Below are 23913 nucleotides of genomic sequence, written 5' to 3'. Positions count from 1 at the left end.
GCAACAAGCAAAGCAATGCACACTTCAGTCGGTTCACTATGTCACTGAGCACACCAAGGGAGTGTCTGCTTCTTCTGATCTTCCCCCAAGGTACGTTAATGTGGGAATTACTGCAAGGAAATTAAATATTTTAAAATATTCATTAAAAAATATGCAGTTTAAAAACATGAAAGTGTACTTTGTTGTGAATCAGTTTAAAGCAGCAGTAGGATTGGAGGATTTTCCTTTTTTCGATCTCTTTGTTGTTTTTATTCAATCTGAAAATTACTGGCCCTCAAGATATCTATCTGTACTTTACAGGTGCCAAAAATGCTACATCTATATATGAAATGTATATGTATATACACTGAACAAAAATATAAACGCAACACTTTTGTTTTTGCTCCCATTCCCCATGGGATGGACGTAGAGACCTAAAATTCATTCCAGATACACAATATAACCATCCCTCCCAAACAGTGGTCACAAATCAGTCCAAATGTGTGGTAGTGGGCACATCTGCTATATTGAGATAATCCATCCCACCTCACAGGTGTGCCACATCAGGATGCTGATCTGACATCATGAGTAGTGCACAGGTGTACCTCAGACTGCCCACAACAAAAGGCCACCCTGGAATGTGCAGTTTTGTCTCACAGCAAAATGCCACAGATGCCACAAGCAATGAGGGAGCGTGCAATTGGCATGCTGACAGCAGGAATGTCAACCAGATCTGTCGCCCGTGCATTGAATGTTCATTTCTCAACCATAAGCCGTCTCCACAGGCGTTTCAGAGAATATGGCAGCACATCCAACCGGGCTCACAACCGCAGACCTCGTGTAACCACACCAGCCCAGGACCTCCACATCCAGAAGGTTCACCTCCAAGATCGTCTGAGACCAGCCACCCAGACAGCTGCTGGAACAATTGGTTCGCACAACCAAACAATTTCTGCACAAACTGTCAGAAACCGTCTCAGGGACGCTCAACTGCATGCCCGTCGTCCTCATCGGGGTCTTGACCTGACTCCAGCTCGTCGCCGTAACAGACTTGTGTGGGCAAATGCTCACATTCGATGGCGTCTGGCACGTTGGAGAGGTGTGCGCTTCACGGATGAATCATGGTTCACATTGTTCAGGGCAGATGGCAGCTGAGAATGTCCCAGTTCTTGCATGGCCAGCATACTCACCGGACATGTCACCCATTGAGCATGTTCGGGATGTGCTTGACCGGCGTATACGACAGCGTGTACCAGTTCTCACGAATATCCAACAACCTCGCACAGCCATTGAAGTGGAGTGGACCAACATTCCACAGGCCACAATTGACAATCTGATAGACTCCATGCGACGATGTGTTGCACTGCATGAGGCAAATGGTGGTCACACCAGATACTGACCGGTTCTGGGTCCCCAGACCCCCAATAGTGCAAAAAACTGCACATTCCAGGGTGGCCTTTTGTTGTGGGCAGTCTGAGGTACACCTGTGCACTACTCATGATGTCAGATCAGCATCCTGATGTGGCACACCTGTGAGGTGGGATGGATTATCTCAATATAGCAGATGTGCCCACTACCACACATTTGGACTGATTTGTGACCACTGTTTGGGAGGGATGGTTATATTGTGTATCTGGAATGAATTTTAGGTCTCTACGTCCATCCCATGGGGAATGGGAGCAAAAACAAAAGTGTTGCGTTTATATTTTTGTTCAGTGTATAATCACACCATCTGCTTCAGATTTTAAGCTGCAGTATCAGGAGACAGACTATGTTTAGAAATATTTTTTAAAAATAGTAAAATGTTAATTTTATTCTTAGATTTTTAAGGTTTTGCTGATTCTTTTAAGTGAATTAAAATGCATCTAAGTCATTTTTGGCTTCAGGTTTCATTCTGTATTTGTCGTGTAAATCTCAAGCAAGGTGGTGCAATGTTAGCACAATCACCTCACAGCAAGAAAGTTCTGGGTTTAAACCTGCTGATGTACTTGTGCCTAGGTGCAGATGTGAGATAAGCAAAGCTCTAAGTAGCCAGTAGTAGAGTAGTAGATGAGAGAAGAACCATATTACTGACAGGCCGTTTCTAAGTGTATGACTGAAGAAGATGTAGAAACAACAACATACACACAAGTTTTTCTTTTTATATTAAGGTACAAATTTGTTCCCAGAGATTCTGGTCTTTGTAAAAACCAGTACAGCCTGTTTAGAATAAAACTGTAGTAAAAGGCACGTCCCTAAAGACAGGTAGAAAAGACTACATCATTTAAAAATGTATTACGTTAAGGATTCAGACCTCGAGTCAAAATCCTCATACACATTTTATTTAAAAAAATGCATAAGAAATATATCATGGTGATGATACATCAGTAATCATACAAAACCAAGTCGGAATAATGCACATCAGCTGATGTTGATCAATTAGGCTGAACGTGTCTTTGGCTCATTTACAAACTGCAACACAGTCACACTTGATCAGCATTGTGTGAATGCATCGTGTAATTGATTAATAACACAAACCTCTGCCCTTGATCTGTATACAGTACTGAGACTAATGACACTTGAATCTGAACCACTGCCATTTACGCACATGTGCACATTTTGCAAAAACAGATTTATTATACAGGGGTTTATTTTTTCCTTTGGCTGTTTGTTTTTATAATATAATTTATTTAAAATTATTCTGTGTCTGTAAGTTAGGTTGGCATGAATAATCCTCACAGCTTCTACGGGTCTACGGCTCTTTTGGTGTCTCTTTCAAGTTAATTCTAGTGAGCTATAGTGCATTTTCATTTCCACCCACCAGAAGAACAATTAAATGTCACAAAGAAAGAAAAATAAGCTTGACTTGTCTTTGCAGGTGTTCTGCTTGTATTCGTACACTCTTTCCGGCAGCGAGGCAATTACTGTTAAAGACAGTTTTCCTCCATCTCTCATTTCTTTGCTGTTTTACTCAGATACTCTGTAATGACTTTACAGCAGTTAGGTCCACATCATTGCGCTACGAAACTCTGGATTCAAACTGTGATTCATGAAGAAAAAAAATAAGAAAAGAAATTCCAATATTTAAACACTGGAGAAAACTTTGACCTACATGATAATTAATGCACATTTGCCAGTGGAATAAAGGGGATGACATTAATTAAATACTTTTCTTTCCCGATTGCTTCAGAAAAGTCTAATTTCACCTTTGACATCAGGCAGTACTGTACCTTTCTTTAATGATATACTTGTCTTTCCTTTCACATATGATTTTCCTCTCATACAGCTTATGTTTACTGTTTATATGATGGTGTATTCCAAATGCCAATTAGATCCTGTTCACACTGGTAAATGAGAGCCTGTCTTGCACAATTTTGTCATTGGTTAAGTTTGTTACTTTTTTAACTCTTGCTAAAATAATCAAATTGCTGCAAGAAATGAAACTGAAATTCTTGACTGAGCTTGAGCAAATGGCCCTCACATGGCAGGTGTGTTGCAAGAGGAAGCAATAACTGATTCATTATGTAGAGCCTGTGTTCACTATTGGCATTTTATGGATGAACATGAAAATTTCGTAGATATCTTCACTTTATTTGTTATATCTGTGCAGCAGTACATTCCATTAATAAGGTAAAGCTCTGTGCAAAAGTCTTGAGCCACACCTCATTTCTTGATCTTTTGCTTCCAAAGAACCAGATTTGTATTGTTTTAAAAGTATTCTTGTGCAACAGTATTGACCTACGAATGAATCAAACATGAATAACACACCTAAATTAAGAGGTGTGTTTAATACACAACTTAGGAAAGAATCAGTTTTAAATTACTATCCTTGAGAGCTTTATTACCGGCAGCCAGTGGCAAAAACACATAATTTGTGCCCATTTCTTTAGTTGAATCTATAAAATTCCAAAAATAATGCAGTATGACAGCCATAAATATATCTATATTTGCACCAAAAGTGATTCCAAAAGAGCTATTAGCCGAAAACGCGGCATATCTCAGCATGGGGCATAGGGTGTCCTTAAAATATCAGAGGAAACTACACAACTGGAGGACAAAACAAGAAGTGACAGGTCTAAAAACTATCTACCGCGGATGAACTGTATCTGAGAGTCAAGGCCTTATGAAACATAAAAAAATCCAGTAAAGACCTCACACAGGACATGATAGATGCATCGTGGTTCATCTATTGTTCACTGTTCAGAAATTGTACCCATATCCCAAATGGTCTCAGTGGGAGAATGGTTGTTCCTGTGTTCCTTCCTTCAGGGAAACAAAGAGAAAGGGCTGAGGGAGGCCAAACTCCTCCACGACGATTGCCTGGAGAACTACTCCTGAAGGTTACTTAAAGAAATTAAAGAAAGCCTGCCTAACAGCATTCAGGATATGTTGAAGAATAAAGGGGGTCATACTAAATATTGACTTTCGAACTCGTTAGAAATGTGCAAACTCTGTTTTTACCTTATGTGCTGTATTTCTATGTACAGGATCTTTGCTGCTTTCAATAAATTGCTGCAATGAATCCCAGCAAAACCACAAATAAATAAGGAGAGGCTTAAGACTTTTGCACAGTTCTGTATTTGTGACCTGGAACATAGCCATGACAACATTAATCTGTAATTTCTTTTAAAAAAGACATAAAAAGGACCTTTAATTCATAGTGATTAAAGCCACTACAGGAATGTATTCAATTAAAAGAAAACAGGGCAAGACACAAATAGTACTGCTAATAAATTTTGATGAATAGTAAATTGAAAACACATTTTCATTTCACTATTTAAAACATTACTTAAAGAAGAAGTAAAAACTTGCTAGCAGCACTTCATCATTATTATTTTATCATGATTTACAAACACATGCATCTCATCAATAAAGGCTAAGTAAGAACATATTGTTGTGTTTTGTAGCTGGGTTACCCCAGATACCAAAATAACCCACTGTGCAAAACAGTTGCTTGATGTAGACTCAAAGTTATTTCAAGGACCTCCCTAAAGAGAATAGAGCAAAATGAGAGAAATGTCCTTCATGCTCCGTTCAGTAAGATAAACCAAATGTACATGCATTTAGAAAACCTTGCGAGCAAACCGCGGACACTCCGCCGCTTTCGATGTCACATTTTCTTTTCCTTTACTGCGGTTTGCTTCTCCCTCCTCATTTAATCTGATGTGACGTTGATCCTTCTCAATATGCATGCATCATTAGCAACAGGGAAATGGTTTTTAGAAATTAAGAATTACAAACAAAGAGGCTTTTCTTTTGAGTGACATCAAAAGAAATTCTACTCGTGCCAGTTGCGTAATGAGCATATCCCAGAAAGACACCTTCATAGCGGCTCCCATCAACTTTGTTAATTGAGCTACTTATGATGCCGTCTTTAAAAAATGAGTTGGAGAGTGAAATGAGAGTGGGAGTGGGATGGGAGAGGAGAAAACAGACTCTCACCCTCCCAGTTTCTTTTCGTCATTGACGCACCAGATAAACAAACTAGGGAAGAAAGGAAGATCAAGACGGGGAAAGTGAGTGTAATGATGTAGTTAATAGCTGCTGGTTGTGAACGCTTTGCAGAATTGCCACCAACAGTTTGTCCAACAACATCAAACAAACATTAGACCATTAATTTGTGAGAATCCTATTAAACCCGCTGAGAGGTCCTATAAACAAGGCAACATACTGCTTCCTGTTCATTCGGATTTTTCATGCCTTTGATATAACTAAGTGATACTCGAGTACACGTTTCCAACACTCGACTACCACCTAAGAGTGTGACCTGTGTCGGTGGGAATCTAAAACTCCTGTAGAGCAAATATATGAATTGTGAATGCAAAATTATGCAGTGTAAGCTATAATAATACTGCATGTATAATACTTTAATACTGTTTTGTCTAATTATGGAATAATGATGAAACATTTTATACACAAACACTAAATACTAAAAACAATTAGAATAAAATTATGACAAACTTAAAAAGATGAATGACATTAAAAAAACAAGGAAATTATTTCCCTGTTGTTTTTCTTCCCACCTTCGGATTGTCTAAAAAAGGCAAAATACCCAGGCAGTAATAAAAGAAATGAGCTGTCGTGCTGATGTGTATCATTACTGTGTTATTAAAATTATTGCTAGTGACACTGCACCAGCTGCTGGACGCTAGTAGGGATATTTTCCAATATTGTGCACCCTTGAAATCGAGAGTTCTCATTACATACTTTTAAAGGCATTTAGCTGTATAATGTATTCAGTTAGGTAGACTTGTTCAAGTTGGATACCCTTTAGTCAAAACATGGCTTTAAATATAATGTTAACCAAAGTGAGTTCAGATTTTTGCACCAGTTTTACTCTTCTCTTTCTTTTCTCTTTTTTCCAGGACCATCAACAAAGGACCAAGTGAGGGCACATCTTTCCCTCCATCAGTTAGGCTTTAAAAATCCTATCATTCCACTGAGTTAACTAATGATGTGGCGTGACATGAAAACATTCTCTTGGTTATACCAAAAAACCACACTTTCTAATGAGGAGGACAAATGATTCACCAGAGGAAAGAGCAGAAGGAGAAAATAAACCCCTCACAAAAATCATGTAAGTCGACTGCAATGAGTTGACAGTTTTTTCTGATTTTAGACAATTTCTACAATAGTTTTCAAAAAAAAAAACTTGCAGAATCCATGCAAAGCTGTGCATATAGCATCTCAGCTCGTTACCAAGACACTTTCTGTTGTTATTTCCTTTAATTTGACGCTTGTCTGTACTTTTGTTTTGTGGCTTCTCAGAGACAGCTGTCACTTCTAGCACACAAACAGGCCTAAAAGCAGAGCTGTAACCCATACTGGCAATCCTCATTTTCGCAGCCTTCATGAGAAAACAACCAATTGCTGTCTTTTTTTTTTCTCGGTTTTCTTCTAAAAGAATGTGTTATGGCCTTAGTGCCGAATGTTGTGCTTTGTTTCGCTCGTTCTGTCTCCTGTGTCTCAGGTACCGCCTTTCCCCCGTGGAGCAGGTAATTGCGCACGGCTGTCTCCATTCGGCCGTCGGGGACAGAGTACAAAGGCTGGGAGAAAAGGTGCAGCGTGGTGCCTGTGGACTCATTCTGTGGAATCGTGTTGCGCTTACACCTTAGGAGAGTCTTTAGCTTACTTTTTTGTTCAGCTTTTATCCCAGTTCATTGCTTGTTTTGGTGGAAGCTACTTTTCTTTTCCCTTTTAAAAATTAGTAACTTGTGATGAATGGTTAATTTCATCACTCACGTTTCAACTTCCCTGATTATTTATGCCCAGAAAACTTTTAAACTTTTAAAATTTGTCAGAAAACCTGACAGCAGAATGAAACAAATATTTGTATAGCTTTAAAAGAGCGGCCTACCTTTTTGTTTAAAAATCAAAGCATTTATTAACGGCAGTAATAAAACATTGTGTTAGAACAGTTTGGGCAGAGCATGAAAAAATTACCTTCGGCTCATTTTAAAGTTTCACAGCAAACAGCTGAATAGTAATAACCGGTGTTGGTCAAGTTACTTGAAAAAAGTAATCAGTAACTAATTACTGATTACTTCCCCAAAAAAGTAATCCCGTTACTTTACTGATTACTTATTTTCAAAAGTAATTAATTACTTAGTTACTTTTTAAAAACACGATTTACAACCTGAATAGGTGATAAAGAAATAGATCTTTAAACCCAATTGTACTTTTTCTGCATAATCCATCATACAAAATGTAATCAAATGGAAAAGTCCCTTTTTAAAACTTGTTTTATTAGTTTTAATCTTTTAACTTTATGCATCAAGCAAAAATTTAATTATATGCAACATTCTCTGACTGGAAGGAACTTGTTTAATATTTAAACCTATTTTCTGCACATTCCAGCACATAAAATATTTTTTTGTGTGTTTACACTCAGTCTTTCAAATAGATGCAAGTAAAACACAGCAGAAAATAAATAAAGTCAAAGACTAGCGGTCCTTTTGCTCTATTTTCACCTGTAAAGCAGGAGTAGGGCAGGCGGAGGTTTACCCTGGTGCAGGTGTGCTGAAGCGGTCAGTGGAAGAATCCGCGGGTTTCTCTGTGAATTTCCCATTACGTCGTAGCGCACTCGGTGCTTGCTTGGAAGTTTAGGGGGTTTACCGTTAATTACCATTTTTGCAATAGTAATCCCTTACTCCCTTACTCGTTACTTGAAAAAAGTAATCAGATTACAGTAACGCGTTACTGCCCATCTCTGGTAATAACCAACAGTGAATCCCACTCAGGGCGGCCGCATCGTAATGGATTGCACCCACTCAAGCAATTGCTTATCGTTCCTCCACAGCACGTTTCAGAAGAATCCCATAGGATGCTCAAAATTATGCACTGAGTCTATTTTTGTAGGAAGTCATTTGAAGCTGCACAGAGCTTGTGAGGAGGTCAGGAAGTCAAGCACGGGAATGGCATAAAGCATCCGATCAAATTCTAAAATAGCAGATGCTGAGCAGAGAAAAAGCTCCACTTCTTAAAAGCTGTTAGTTTGATTTGAAGCCACGTAGGACAGAAAAGACACAGTAACGCAAATGTGCACCTTGTGTACTTCTGGAGTCACTAGTACATTGATGCCATGTCAGTTTGCATTTACAGTCCACAAATGTGCATATGTGTGCATGCATGCGCGTGAAGGTGTGTCTGTGTGTTCTTGTTGCTCTGATTCCTTGAGAAGTCCCTAAAAGAACCAGAGAACAATATTTGAAAAAATGGTCACGTCCTTGACGTAAATGTATCTGACTAAACTTATTACTTGCTTTTATTACCAAAGAAAAACCATTTTTACAGCTCTACACAATTTTAAATGAACAATTTGGATAAAATAGGCACTGTCAGTTTCATTTTTCATGTTCCCTTTTTAGCAAGGCTTTAACACTTAAAGTTTTCTTGGAAGAAAGAGGAAGCATTCATTTTAACTTTTAATTTTTTAAAGACCAGTTTTGAGAAACTGTGAAATACTGCATATTGTAAGAAGCAAAAGCTTTCCCAAATAGGCAGCTGCCATTAATGATTTGTGGCTTCCATGAATACAACTACACCTCTGATAATAGAAAGCAAGGGCAGCTCGAGAGAGCAAGATCATGACTGGCAGCAGGGTTTGCTGATATGGAAGCTGCTTATCCCTTTTGTGCTGCAGTTTGTCATAACATTGTTGACAAGGGACTACATGTCTCTCTCTCTCTCTCCCTCTCGCTCTCTCTCTCACACACAAAGACGCACACACACAAAATGCGGACTCACACAGGAATGTCTGGACTCACACTGTCTACATAATGAGGTATGCACATACTGTTAATAGGCCAATACACTGTGTATACACACTTAACCTCACAAATTCATACACAAATAAATCAAAGAGCTCGTTGAAGAGCGACCAGCTACAGTAAATCCTGCTCTTTGTGACAGTTTTGTCCACAGCATGCACGCAGCAGCTTTTACAAAGTATGACATACTGTAGCTCTGCACAATACATCTTCAGAACACAAGATTCAAACCCAAAACAAGTTGCACATTCTGTTTTCTGGTCCCTTCTTTACTGTGCAAGTAAAAACCTTTTTTAACAGCTAATTCTGTTACAGCACGAACATCAGCCCGCTTGACAGGCAAGCTGGAAGCAATCGAAGCTGGGGACTACAAACAATTAACAGTAACAGCCTGATTAAAAACATCATCAATTTTAAATATATTATCAAAGTCTTTCCATGTGGCACTGTCAACCCAACAGTTATTTCTGGGTTTCCATGACAATCGTGTAGATCAGACAAGATTCAAAGCCAGTCAAGCCATCAAAGTCAGTATTTATAACAGGCAGCAAAGACATTTTTTCCCTTCTTGTAACTGCTCATAACCATAATTTTCTTACAGTTTTAAAGGTTTATTAGTCACATTCTTACAGTGACAGGTCCATATTTAGAACTTAAGAGAGGACACGTAAAATTCTGCAAAATCACAAATTAAATGTCATTTTTTATTCTAAATAGCATCCGACTGAGTTTTAATGTCACTGACTGCAATCATTACATCTGAATCTTACAATACAGTGCCCTGAAAAAGTTTGATTTTTGGCGTATTTATCACATTTACATCATCAAAAAAATAAATAAAAATACGCAAAGACAACCAAATAAATACAAAATGCAATAATTTATTAAGGTGAAAAAGCTATCCAATCCAAAAAGTAACTGCCCCCCAAACCTAATAACTGGTTATGGCACCCTTGGTAGCAAGAAGTGCAATCAAGCGTTTTTGAGACCTGAGAATGAGCCTTTCACATCAGTGTGGAGGAATTTTGGCCCACTGCTTTGCAGAGTCATATACAGTCATATTGGAGGGGTTTTGACCATGAACGGCCTGTTAAAGGTCATGCAAAATAATCTTAATCTGATAAGTCTTTGTCTAAGTCATTGTCCTGCTGCATAACCCTGACATACTGACACAAACTGATGACCAAAAATTCTCTTTTTTTGGTAGGGAGCAGAATTAATGAATCTATTACAATACTGCCACCATTTTTGACTGTTGGTATGATGTATTTTTTATGTAACACTGTATTAGTTTTAAGCCAGATATAATGGTCCTTAAACCTTCCAAAAAACTTGTCAATTGTATTATGTCAGTCCACGGAATATTTTCCCAAAATTCATCAAATGTGAGACAAGCCTTTGTGTTCTTTTGATCAGCAGTGGTTTTCACCTTCAAGCTCTGCATATATGCCCACTCTCTTTCTAAATCATGAACACTGACCTTACCCAACCATGATGTCTTGCTTTTTAAAATCTTTTAATCTTTTTCACTTTGTCACACAGGTTCAATCTAAGTGATTTGTTAATTCAAGGTGTCTGGCAGTATTCATCTGAAGAACATGAACACCCATGCTCTTTCCAAAAATGTGGTTAATTCGTGATGTAACAAGGGGGAAAATTGCTTTTTCACATAGATCTGGTAGGTTTGGAAAGATCTTATAACTTAAATGAAATTGTCTTTTCAAACTGCAGTGTGAGTTTGGTTCTTACTTGGGTCATTTTTGTCTAAAATTTGTGTGACGATTTGAAACCTAAGTGTGACAAATATGCTAACAAATTAACAAATCACGAAGGGGAAAATACTTTTTCACACCACTGTACGTCACCCAGGTGACCCTTGGGTAATTTTGCCATGATGACTGTCTGTCAGATTCCCCTTTTTCTAATTTAAAAAAATATCCAAGATGGCTGAGAAGACTGAAAACAGTAAATAGCTACAGATACTTGTGTATTCACCTGAATGACAGAAAGGACTGGAGGACTGACATTGATGCTGTGTAGGAGAAGGAGATGAGGAGTGTTTGTAAAGCTCAGATACTGCACTGTGTAAAGTAAGATCTTAGAAATCTTCGACAAAACAGTGTTAATGAGTAGCAGCAGCAATGCCAGATATGTCAGCTAGATCAGCAAACTAGCTGGAACCATTCTGGGCCAAAATCTGGAGGCGCGTGAGTCAGTGAGGGACATGAGGTCACTTAACAAAACTGCTCTCCATCACGGACAATCCATCACACTTCCTTCCTTCCACTCTACAGGGCCAGCAGGGATCATTCTCCCTTAGACTTAAACCAAATTAATCAATTACCATAAAGAATGGTTCAGGAAATCATTCCTATAATTCTCTATGAAACTGTACAATAGGTCTCCTTTTTTATGGCAGGTGAACAAACCTGTCAGGAGAAGATTAGAACTTTTTCTTCACATTTTTTGATTAATTAATTTATTATTTATGTATTGCTCTATCTCCACAGTACAGTGGTCCCTCGCTATAACGCGGCTCACCCTTCAAGGCTTCACTGTTTTGCAGATTTTTTGTGCAATTTTGCATGCTTTTTTTTTTTCTTACAGCGCATTGTGTTCTGCGTCCTGATTGGCTGTAGACCACTGTCAATCAATCTGCCATGTCTCCTGTCAGATTTACGTAAATCTTCGATCGATAGCAATGTGACTCTGAAGTGCTGTACTCTATGTAAGTTTTCTCCCCGACAAACACAACAATGTCAACGAAAAGTTTTACGCCGTCAAAGGCAACCGTGGGTTCCTTTGGTTTTATTCTGTAATACTGGACGTATTTTTCTACGCAGGTTTGAACTTTGAGAGTGTTTAAACAAGAGAGAAAAGTGTGAAAATGTTCATGCCTCTCTGAGAAAAGTGTATAAAGTGTGTAGTGAGGTGTTTTACAGCCTTAAAACATCTATAATAATTGTAAAAAATAACATTGGCTACTTTACGGATTTCACCTATTGCGGGTTATTTTTAGAATATAACTCCCGCGATAAACGAGGAACCACTGTATATGAGATTTTGCTGCCTTCACGGCCATATAACACTTTTACTATTGCTAATATTACAATTCTATCTATTGAGTTATCTGTGCAACTTAGCATAAGGATGGTGTGTGCATCCTGACAGCAACTTCAGCAACTGTTTTCTTCTACACCGGTCAGCTGATATACATGAATTCCAAGTGTATGCAGTGGACTTCCCTGATCTTGGCAGATCAATGAACTGAAGTGAAATGAATTGACTGTGTTGGTGCTTTTAAGTACTTTAATCACAAAATGAAAATCATTTACCCTGCTTACTAAATCTGTAGTTCATAGTTTGTATCTAAGCACACGAGGAGAGAGACATGGCTTTAGTTTAAAATTCTAACTTTGAATATTAAAAAAAATATTTTAAAAAAGTTTAGGTTTAATTAACTAAAACTAATCTTTAAAATTAAATTTAGGAGTGAAAAAAGTCTAAAACTAGGCTTAAGCCACATCTGGAAACGTTGTGCATGTGCTGAGGTATGACATTAGTTGGACATTTAGGAAAACTGACTTTTCTGCTTTCAATCTAATAGTTTGTTTTTCCTAATACGAAAGTCTAGCTCACTGTTAGGAGGCCCAATAGTGCCTACGGTATGTTCAAGCAGGTTTATAAATCGTAAATTAGTGTTCAAAGCAATTCATAAGTTTTGGCCTCAAATACTAATACAGAGACATTTTCATAAAACCTGTTTCCATAGACTTCTAACCAATAAATCTCTGTTCTGTCCTTTATAACTCCCCAATCCCACACTTGTCAGAAGCCATAAGCTCTAGTTGAAGGAAGTACTTGTCACTATCATTGCCACTGGTGATTAAGAAGGGGGTGCTCCACCTCTTTCCTGAGGATGTATTCGAAACTGAAGGATAATGAACATACTTCAATTCACCGGAATGAATAGAGGAAAAATGGAAGGAAATTTGAAGAACATGAACACCCGTTATCTCCCTGGATATGTCCTGTAATGGTTTTAAAATAAAGAAAGAAAAATAAAATGCAATGAAGTCAAATAAAATATACAAAAAAGAAACTACTCCATACAATAATATATTGATTATAAACAAACAAGACCCTTGCAGTTAGGAGCCTCTGCGCGTAAATGCATTCTGCGCTCACCAGCACAAGGTCAGATTTGATTAGGCTGTGTATGTCAGGCAAGCGGAGAGGCAGAAGAGAAGCACAGGAATGTGTTCTGAATTTAAAGAAATGGCAACATAAATGAAGCATGAAATGAACCAACTGTATTCATTCAGTTTTTGGTTTTTTTTATATCTAGAAGACATAACAGGCAAAAGCTTGGATTTTTTAATGTCCTGAAATTGCTCGAAATTATCTGTCGCTGTGATTTCATGACATCGAATGTCTTTGTTAGCAAAGTGCAATGATAGAGTATTGGTTTGGGTGTATGAAACACATTACATCAAACCTGAGTGCTTCTAATTTTGGTCGGTCCTGCAATCCTAAAGGACAAAAATAGGTTATAGAAAAATGATGCATTTGAACACTTTCTCACTTCGCACCAGTTTTTAACATGATACTGCAACTACTAATCATTTCTTTCTGATCTGCATGATGGCCCTGATCCCCCTAAAAAGGGAACTGGGCTCATGCTGTAAAGAAACCAAGGCTGAACTCCCACCTTTGACCTACACATCAGGGTTATCATTTTGCATGGCTAATAGGGATACGTGGAAAATACACTTTTTCTGTTTAGAATAATATTTAACAGTCCACTCTTTTGTTGGGGAGAAAAATACATATTACCACATAAACTTACTCAATGTCCTCCAATCTGTAAACAAAGACAGTGGTTATATTGCCCCAAGCATCAGTAACTAAGTACAGCACATTATTTATACCTGTCAAAGCATCAAGTTCAACTTTTGACATTTATTTTTTTTACACAGTAACGTTCAATTCTAATTTGCAAACAATAAGTTTTAAATTTATACATCTAACTGAAAAACTGAATAAAAAGTTCTATAATTATCAAAATTGAAAACATGGTTTAAAGCAGGTTAATTCATTGTGGATGCTCTATGAAATGTAAAAGCGAGTAAACATGCTTAAATGTAGAAATGAATCAACAGCATCAGTAAACAAGCTGACTACATTCCACAGACGATGGGTTTTATATGGTTATTGAAATGAAGTGTTGGCTTCTGATGGCTGACAAGCTGACACAACTGAGCCAAGAGTGCAAACTTCCACCAAGGCAGCTCACTCTCTGGGCTAGTGGGAGTATCCCCCCACAGAGAGACAAAAGGACCCCCTGATGATCCTCTAATCGCCTGAGCCAAGGTGTGAAACTGGGTGTGGGTCCCAATCAGCCAGAGTTTTGGGTGAGTTCATTGTGAAACCTGGCCCCACCTTATCATGCGAATTCCTGAGGTCAGATGGCCCAGGATGTGAGTGGGCGTTAAGGCGTCTGGGAAGGGATCTCAAAACTGGATTATAGATGGCAGAGAGTTGGTGTCGTAAACCACCACCTCTGTTCAAAGATGGTCGCTCACAGTGGACATAGATGGCTTCTTTCACTCCTCTTTCAAACCATCTGTCCTCTCTGTCCAAAATGTGAACATTGGCATCCTCGAAAGAGTGTCCTTTATCCTTAAGATGCAGATGGACTGCTGAGTCTTGTCCTGTGGAGGTGGCTCTTCTGTGTTGTGCCATGCGCTTGTGAAGTGGCTGTTTGGTCTCTCCAATGTAGAGGTCTGGGCATTCCTCGCTGCACTGTACAGCATACACCACATTGTTAAGTCTGTGTTTTGGCGTTTTGTCTTTTGGGTGAACCAGTTTTTGTCTGAGCGTGTTGCTGGGTCTGAAGTGCACCGGGATGTCGTGCTTGGAGAAAACCCTCCTGAGTTTTTCTGATACACCGGCTACATAGGGGATGACAATGTTGTTGCGTCTGTCCTTCTTATCCTCCCTCGCTGGTGTCTGATCTTCTTTTCTGTGCATCTTTGCTGACTTTAAGAACGCCCATTTAGGATAGCCGCACGTTTTGAGTGCTTCCTTTACATGTGTGTGTTCCTTCTTTTTTCCTTCAGGCTTAGAGGGAACATGTTCTGCCCGGTGGTGTAGGGTCCTAATCACTCCAAGTTTGTGTTCCAGAGGGTGATGGGAGTCAAAGAGGAGGTACTGGTCCGTGTGTGTGGGCTTCCGGTAAACTTCGATGTTGAGGTTGCCGTTCTCTTCAATGTGCACAGCGCAGTCCAGGAAAGGCAAACAGTTGTCCTTTGTGTCTTCCCTGGTGAACTTGATGTTTTTATCCACAGCGCTAATGTGCGCAGTGAAGGATTCCACTTCTTGTGTTTCGATATTGACCCAGGTGTCGTCTACATATCTGTACCAGTGGCTGGGTACTCTTCCTTTGAAAGAGCCAAGAGCCTCCCTTTCCACTTCCTCCATGTGAAGGTTGGCTACAATAGGTGACATGGGGGAGCGCATGGCACAGCCATGTTTTTGTCTGTAGAAGCCTTCGTTGTATTTGAAATATGTAGTGGTGAGGCAGAGGTCTAACAGTGTGCAGATCTGATCGGGTGTGAAGTTGGCCCTGTCCTCCAAGGACAAGATATGCTCAGAGGTTCTTACTCTGGCAGATTCTAAATCTTGATGCCGTTTCGTTTCATAGCAGATTCCACCATGCAGAGTATGAAGCCCACAAAAGGGGAAGCATTTTAATGCCTTATCACTGATCAGGGGAAAATGACCAGACTCAAATAACCACTCAATACAACTACGGTATATAGAAGAGAATCTGTGAACATACAACACACCCAACCTTTAAATAGGATAACAGCAGCAGAAGACTCTGGGTGCCACCCTTCTCAGCTAAGAACAAGAAACTGAGGCTACAATTCACACAAGCTCACCAAAACTGGACAACAGCAGAATGAAAAGACATTGTTTGGTCTGAAGAATCTCGATTTCTACTGCAAAACTGGAATGGGTGTGCATAGAGATATTAGTTTCTGGAAAAGTTATTGCGCTTTCTATGATTATAGGATATTTGGTTCTATGGATGAGTCATTAAACATTATTAAGATTTCTAACTGATTGCAGAACATACAGACTGATAGATCAATCAAAAGAGCAAATATGATTAAAAGACAAAGTGCTTGGATATGGACTGCCGTATGAGTCAGTAACAGAAAAGAAAGCAGTAATAGATTCATAACAGTCCTTTTGTCCTCTGTAAGAGCTTTTTTATTTCCTCCAGTCTTTTTGGAGATGTCCCCAATAAGCACCTACATTCCAGGCAAAGGGAAATTGTTTATGCTTCCTTTTAATCCTCAAGGTCGAACTTCTTCAAGATGATGGCTTAGAAATGGGTTTTGTTAAAGTGGGCATTATGGAGAGTCCCTTAAAATGCAGTTCTGACATTATGCATCCCGGTTCTTCATAGATTTTTAGTCCTGATATACGACCTGTGGAATGTAAGTTGCCCTAATGCACATTTTGATACTTTTATATTAACGTGTGATGCAATTTAAAGCTACATGTGTCACTGTTCTGACAACTGATCTGTGTTTTACCTTTCAAAAGGAATCCAGGGTCACATCTGACATCTTGTCTTTATAAAAGAGAAGGTCTTAAGTTTGAAGACCTGGGTGACAGCTGATCAAAGGGTGCTCTGGAGCTGGCTGTCTCACTTTTGGTTGTAATTTGCATGTTCACTGTTTCTGATGTGAAACAGTGAACATAAATCATATAGCAGCTGGTCTATATTTTCTTCATAGAATTCCAGAGTCTGTGCAGTGTTGTGTTTGTGTGAGGGGGTAAAAATATTTGAAGCATTGGCATCTAACCCTCAAAAATTAAAAAACAAAAAACAAAAACGGTTTGATAAATGGACAGCAGATACCTTGCAATAAATCATTATAGAAATGTTACAGCGTGTCTGAAAAACTGTCTTGTTTATTTATTGAGTTGATTAAGTCCTAAAACTACTTGTTGAATTATTTTGCATTTAAATGTACTTTGAACATTGCACACAACCATCTAGACTTTTAATGTATCTCCATTTTGAAGTGTATTGAGGTGACTGTGCATGTTCTTGATATGACATTTACAGTATTTGTGACTGTCATGCTAGCTGTTGTGAACATTTCTCTTACAAAGTTTAACAGTATAACTTAAACAAACACATAACAGCACCAGAACAGATGCATATGTCTGATTTTGCCTGAAATGGTAAAAAGAAAACCCAAAAACCAAACATCTGAGACCGTTAGCAAGATAGCTAGCTACAAAGCCACTTTCTATCCTTTTTCTACTGGCAGAAAAAATTGTGATGGTCTCTTTTCCATTGCATAGTCAAGATGGTTACCACTGAGGGTTCGAGGGGTACAGAATTTAATATTTAAGTTTCTCACTGCCATCTGGTTCCTTGCAGCAGACTTCATCCGGCTGTATTTGACAGTGTGAAAACACTTACATACTAAAAATAGAAAGGGTAATTATCAAAGTATATGGAGACACAGCATTTACTACGGTACACTCTTCCACATCTTTGTTATAAAGTTAAATTGGTTACTTCCTGAATGCAAGCATAAAAAACTGTTAATTTGACTAATTAAATAGTAATTCTTGCCATCTAACGTGCCCTCACATTGTATGGAAACAAGATTTTCTTAAAAAAAAGGCAACTTGACAATTTAGTCTTTATCAGAGGCTTTAGGAGAGTTTTTGTTTGTTTGTTTGTTTGTTTGTTTTAAATTAGATAATCTTCTCAGGAGCACTGATAGTATTTAATGGCATTGTTTACTATGTATCATGATGCATTGCACTGTGATATTACATTGCTTTGCTCTTTCTTCCTTTTGTTCTTCTGTTTTGTTCTCTTCTGTTCATTGCTTTTCCATTGCAGTTGTAAACCCATTTATTCCGTCCCATTTCATAATCTCTTTTAAATGTGCTTTCCCATCTAAAACATTCAGAACACAATAGCAAAGTCATAAACACGACAATAGGCTAAGTCAAATGACAGGTATTGTGAACATCATGCCTTGGCAGCCTATCCTCTCCACAAACATGTCTGCATATAATTGAAACACTAATCACTCCATAATTACAAGAGACGACTCCTTATATCAAATGAAGTCAGTGTAATAGCTACTAGGCTGACAGGAGAAAAGAGAGGAGAAAACACAGGAGATGAGGCGTGATATAAAAGTTATGGCCCATGAAGAAGAAGAAGGGAGGAGGTGACATTTTGACTAATATGCTACTGTCTGTGGATATGGCTCGACTGCACTCAAGAAATCATGGCGCAAGAGCTTCTCACATGTGCAGAGATGATTTCTCACCACCGAGAGCTGCTCAATAATTAATCTGAAGCATACTTTTGTTAATTTTACAGCCTCCCCTCCAGCAATGATGCACATGTATTCAGCAACTGCACAGAAATATCTTAAAATCTCATCTCGCACTATCAGTGTGAACAAGGAGCAGTGAAAAGAAATGCTGTTTATTGCTTCACTTGCTTTTCAAATAAACCAAGATGTACAAGCCGGACAAGGAAAGTTGGAATCATCCAACTACCATCAGTAATAAAATAAAAGCCACAAAGCTGTTGCGAGATTTGCGACGCACGCCGGGAGAAGAGAAAGAGCGAGTGAATAAACGGGCATTTTAAAACCCCCATTATGCCTGACATAACAGGTGTATTTTTTTCTCCAATCACATTGCAAGTAATATCGTTAAGTGCCTCTATGCCTGTTTTTCACTGCTTTTGAATTCACTGAATCCATTATATTATTGCGTTTGATCAGACCTTGAAAAGAGAGAACTTCTTTCTTTCACTCAGAGGATTTGCAGTCTGAAAATCACATTTGTTACAATGTTTCACATTTACACTGCTGCGACATAAAGCTGTAAATCTCCAAGCTTTTTAATCTGCTTTTTAATGCACTCCTGGCAGGCGATGGGGAAAAAAGGAAAAGAAAAACCTTACAACTTTTACTCGGAATAATACTCAACTAAATTGTTAATTTTTGGAGGAAAAAAAAAAGGATATAATTGGAAAAGACTACAAGCTGTTCTGGTGCAATGACCTGCCGGCAGGGGGGGATAAAGCTGTGTTTCCTCTCTTCTCTCTCTCTTACTCTCGCTCTCTCCTTTTGTACTCCATCTCCTACAGCCCTCTCCCTCATTCCCTGACTCCCTCTCCCCTGCCCCCTGACGGGAAAGGCCAACTGAGCTCTGGAGAATATTTATGAGCAAGGGAGAGCAATTGGTTTGAGATCATTCGACAAGGGAGGAAGAAAAGGAGTAAGGGAGGTAGGGAGAGGGGGCAGGAAAAAAAAAAGAACTTGACAGAGACATGGAGATAAAGGAAGAGACGGGGTTTACATTTTAATGTTTAAATTTAACCTCCCTCATACCCGGTGAATACTGAGACTGAGTTCATATTGCTATGTCTCATCTGTCTTTAGGTGTGCATGCCAGTATTGTACATATACTTTATACTTAGGAGGTGTGGAATCCACACAAGCACTAAGGAAAGCTCTCCAAATTGAGGCCAGCTTCAGTTTGGGACTGACACACAGTGTTGGTGCTTCAAGAGGCAATAAAGGGACTTTTACTGACCCATAATAGTGTCTGCAAGGAGCGGGACGCTGTTGTCGGTCAATACGAAAGATTATTTTTGCCTAGATTTTTCTTTTTTTAAATAAAAAAGATTTAAAATTCACGAGTCTTTTATGAGCCACGCAACCCAAACAAACAGCACATCCCACTGCAGTTTGAAGGCACTTCTGATCTCTTCATTCCTCAGCATCCTCAGCTGCTCAGTGAAGGATGACAGTGCCAGGAGTGCAAGATATTTAAAGCTTCGAAAGAGTTGTGCTTTTTTCTTTTTCAGCTCAGGAAACTAAATGACAATGCAGGAACTCTATTCAACATGGTGATATTTCACCTTTTTCACTTGAGTTTCTATTAGATTTCTGCTCTAATTAGGTATCGTACTGTTCTAGAGCAAAACTGAAAAGGCCATTGTAGCCTGAGGGGAAAAGACGGTTATAGACCTGTCAAGTTTGCATTATCAGATATTCAATTGATGGTCAAAAAAAAGTCATACTGTCTGTAAGAAAATGTTGTTTAGAAGTTGGCCAAAAATCTGAGCGCATGTTTTAGCTGTGTGCAAATGTTAGATTTGCAGCACTTGGGTGGGGTGCAGAAAGGGCAGGAGGGCACAAGAGCAAGCAAGGAGAAAAGCAGATATGAAGACGTCCTGAGAAATGGAAAGACGATGCCAACAGAGAGGCAGTGAAGGAGGAAATGATGGATGTTGGGGAGCCAGCAGCGCTACATTCTCTGTCTTTGCCTGGCATTGTCGCCCCTGTCAGCTGCTAAATGCCAGTGTCAGTCAAACCTCTGTTCAGCTGGCAACAGCTCCTCTGCCACACGGCTGAGGACAGCCCGGCATTACTCTCATCTATGACTATCAAAGCACTTACCTGGCACACACCGGCGCAAATACAGACACTCAAGTAAGCACACCTAGTTGCACTCTCACATATCGTGGAGCATCTTCAGCCATTGTTGTTGGAACATCAGTTTTTCACAAAAGATGTGTAGTCAAGAATGCGCTTTAAAAAAAAATTGTTTACGTTTACGTACATCAAAAACAAGGATTTTTTTTATTCCAACCTCCAGAGGACATTCACACCCTGAAGTCAAAACAGGAATGCTCACACAGTCTACTTTGGATGGTGATTTATAGACTGCATAAGATGATACAGCCATCAAACAAACATACACCAGACTTTGCCCTTTCAGTCTGTGCTAAGTCACGCTGACTGAACCCACAGCCTAACAGAATTTCATCAGTCTCGGTTTCAGTGCACACTCTGAATGTTGGAGGTACGTTTCTATTCCGAAGACAGCAAAGCTTAGGGAAATATGACAGCTCATACACTCACTTGTGTAAAAGACTTTTAAAAAAATCTGCTAAATGTGTTAACTCTGGTGACAGTGGCAAAATCGCCTTCCTTTCCTTTGTAACGCAAGCTGTGGAAATGGAGAAAAAAAACCCAATGGGTGTTGTACACCATTTTATGCCATATATCCAAACCAAGAGACCGCTGAGTAATATTTTTAGTTTTCATCTCTGAAATTCTCAGTGTTTTCTACTCCTGTTGGGAAATAAAATAAAAACAACTAAAGAAAAATTACATCACAGCAAGCTTTCAAACAATACCCCGCTGCTTCGAAAGCACACACCCACTACACTTCACACCGCACACTTTTTGAATCCATCCTGTCACACATCAGCGAGCTCAGCCAGATATCTCTTATGTCCCACTGCTTTGCCCAAACCCCCCTGCAGTATCTTCACTTCGAGTTCCCACTGATATGCAGCATTTTGAGAGTTTGTATCATACTCAAACCATATGTCGTTGCTACCATCAAAAAAGGCAAACAGTCGCACCCAAAGATGCTTGCATGTGTGCAAACTGCACGCAGTGCTTTTATTTGTATGCAAAGTAATCTTTTCAATACATCATCCCCCAGTTCACCACCCACTAAATCTGCATCTTTTATAGACTAAAGAAAAGTATACCCTAATCTCTTGTTTTGTATACCCTTAGGCTTAGTATACTCTTTTCTAAAGAAGAAGGAGAAAGGGGGAAACTCCAAGCAAGACCACATGAATCAGAATAATTACATTTAGCCTATTTGACTTGACAAAAACAGCCTTGATTTCAGGTATGTAAGCTCTGCAGCAGTCAGCTGGCACAACCACTGCCGTCTCTCACCTGTATATCTTGTACTTGGTGGTGAATCCCTGCTGGTAGCGCTCTGTGAAATCAACAAACTCCTGCGAGTTGTGAAAAGGACCTTTGTCTGAAAGGAGCCAGCCCAGGGGCCCAGTGGAGCCGCTGAAGCCTGACCCGGCAGGGTCCGCAGCACTGGCCCCTGCTACCAACCAGCTCTGGAGCAGGCTTAGTGATAACCACTTCCATAGAAACATGAGGGCCGTCAGTCTAATGGAGATGCACGGGCCACTCATGCTGTTTCCCCCGGCCCCGGTGACTCCTCATTCTCCCTGCACTGCTGACGAGTCCCGCTGGAAGGAGGAGAAAGAGGCAGACGGAGAGCAATTGAGACAACGTGGACACAGAGGGCACTAATTAGTAATTTTGGTTTGGGATGAGGGGAACAAAGGTGAACTGAGAGGGCTCATTTGTCAAGTAGCGCCAGACCAGAACAAATATTTTAGAGGTTGCATTGTGGAAAGTAAAGCTAATGAAAAAGGTGAGTTTAGAATTTATTTTGGACGACGTAACCTACAAAAAAAAATCTAAATATTTCATTTCTCTACCTTAGGTCGGTTATTATTAAAAGGTTTAATGTTGTTGTTTTATTTGTTTGTTTGTTTTTTACCTGATTCTGCAAGTACTGGAGTCCGTGACTGGTTGGAATTAGTCTCCGCAAAATCCCCTGATAGGACCGTGAAGTTGGGCTCAGCTGGGCGTGCAGACTGGGCGGCATTTGAAAAAAATAAATAAGATTTTTGTTGTTTTTGTTGTTGTAGAAAAAATTTCGCTCACAAATTCAAACTCGCGAACAATCTGGGGAACAAAACATCCAACCTCCTCAGAGCGCGCTCCTCTCTCTCTCACAGCGGTATCTCCAGCGGTGTGCGCTCCGCACTGTAGGTCCACTCCAGCGACCGCAACGCGTTTAAGATGACGGGGTCAAAAAACTCACAGACAGACTGGTCACTTCAACACACCGCTGTGACTTGGATTCGGTGAATGCGCGGGTGGGAGAAGCGTGGCGAGCCTCCGTCCTCTTAACTCATTTCTGCTCTCTGCTAGAGGGGCGCGCTCGGGGCGCATGCAGGGCGCAGGGAGAGCTGATGATGATGCTGACAGTGCCTGGACTCCCAGCGAACGGAATGTGTGAATGGCATTAGGGGTGCTCTCGCTCTCCTCTCTCTCTCTCCCTCCCTCCTGTACCATAGCGTCGCAATGTAATTTATTCCAGCATCTAGCACACACCCGGTTGGTTGGGACGTAACTGGAGGAAGTGAAAGTAGGAGGTGTTCAGGAGGGGTAGGGGGTGGAGGGGGAGGCTGGATGAGGGGATGGTCAGAGAAGGCTAGTGTGCTTGAGACAGATGCCTCATTTCAGAAAAAGCGATAGAAGTCACCTGCAGTTCGGATCAATACAAATTAGAGTGGAGGCGAAAAGAACAAAACAGGAGGAAATCCGGATAAAATGCCAGCTTTAAAAAGTCGAGTGGCCTCACGTTTATGGTCTGATTCTGGCTGATGTATGGCAGGAGCAGTTTTTCAGTCAAAACTGGGAAAATAATAACAACAGCTACGTTTCAGAAAAGTTGGGTTATGAAAGTGAAATTAGCTCAGTTTGAACTAAGATTTCATGAGTATTTTAGAGTAAAACAGAGCCAATACACTAAATGTAAAATGCTCAAATAGGTATAATCATCACACTCCGGAAGCGAATGGAGGGGATGGATGGTATTATTTTAGTAGCAAATGACTCCCGAAAATATTTGAATTATTTGAATAATGTCTTTAATGATGGTGTCGGTGATCATCATCATGACGAAGAGGAAGGGGGAGATGAGGAGGAGAAGC

At 39.7% G+C, this 23913-nt stretch overlaps 1 protein-coding gene across 1 annotated transcript in view; it reads right to left on the bottom strand.

The window, feature by feature from the left end:
* The window catches only part of LOC101464554 (BMP/retinoic acid-inducible neural-specific protein 3), a 63554-nt gene extending 40246 nt beyond the window's left edge, over window positions 1–23308 (bottom strand). The window contains exons 1-3 of the mRNA XM_004567368.3: window positions 22901–23308; window positions 22692–22788; window positions 22064–22374 (exon numbers count right to left, since the gene is read on the bottom strand). Of these exons, the coding sequence (XP_004567425.1) occupies window positions 22064–22317 (254 nt within the window). The 5' untranslated portion in view covers window positions 22318–22374; window positions 22692–22788; window positions 22901–23308. The remainder of the gene's footprint in view (window positions 1–22063; window positions 22375–22691; window positions 22789–22900) is intronic.
* Window positions 23309–23913: the final 605 nt, after the last annotated feature.

The sequence above is a fragment of the Maylandia zebra genome, linkage group LG17 (genome assembly GCF_041146795.1).
Source record: "Maylandia zebra isolate NMK-2024a linkage group LG17, Mzebra_GT3a, whole genome shotgun sequence".
Taxonomy (NCBI): Eukaryota; Metazoa; Chordata; class Actinopteri; order Cichliformes; family Cichlidae; genus Maylandia; species Maylandia zebra.
Note: the sequence above shows the minus strand (reverse complement) of the source record. Positions and strands in the feature narration are given on the sequence as shown.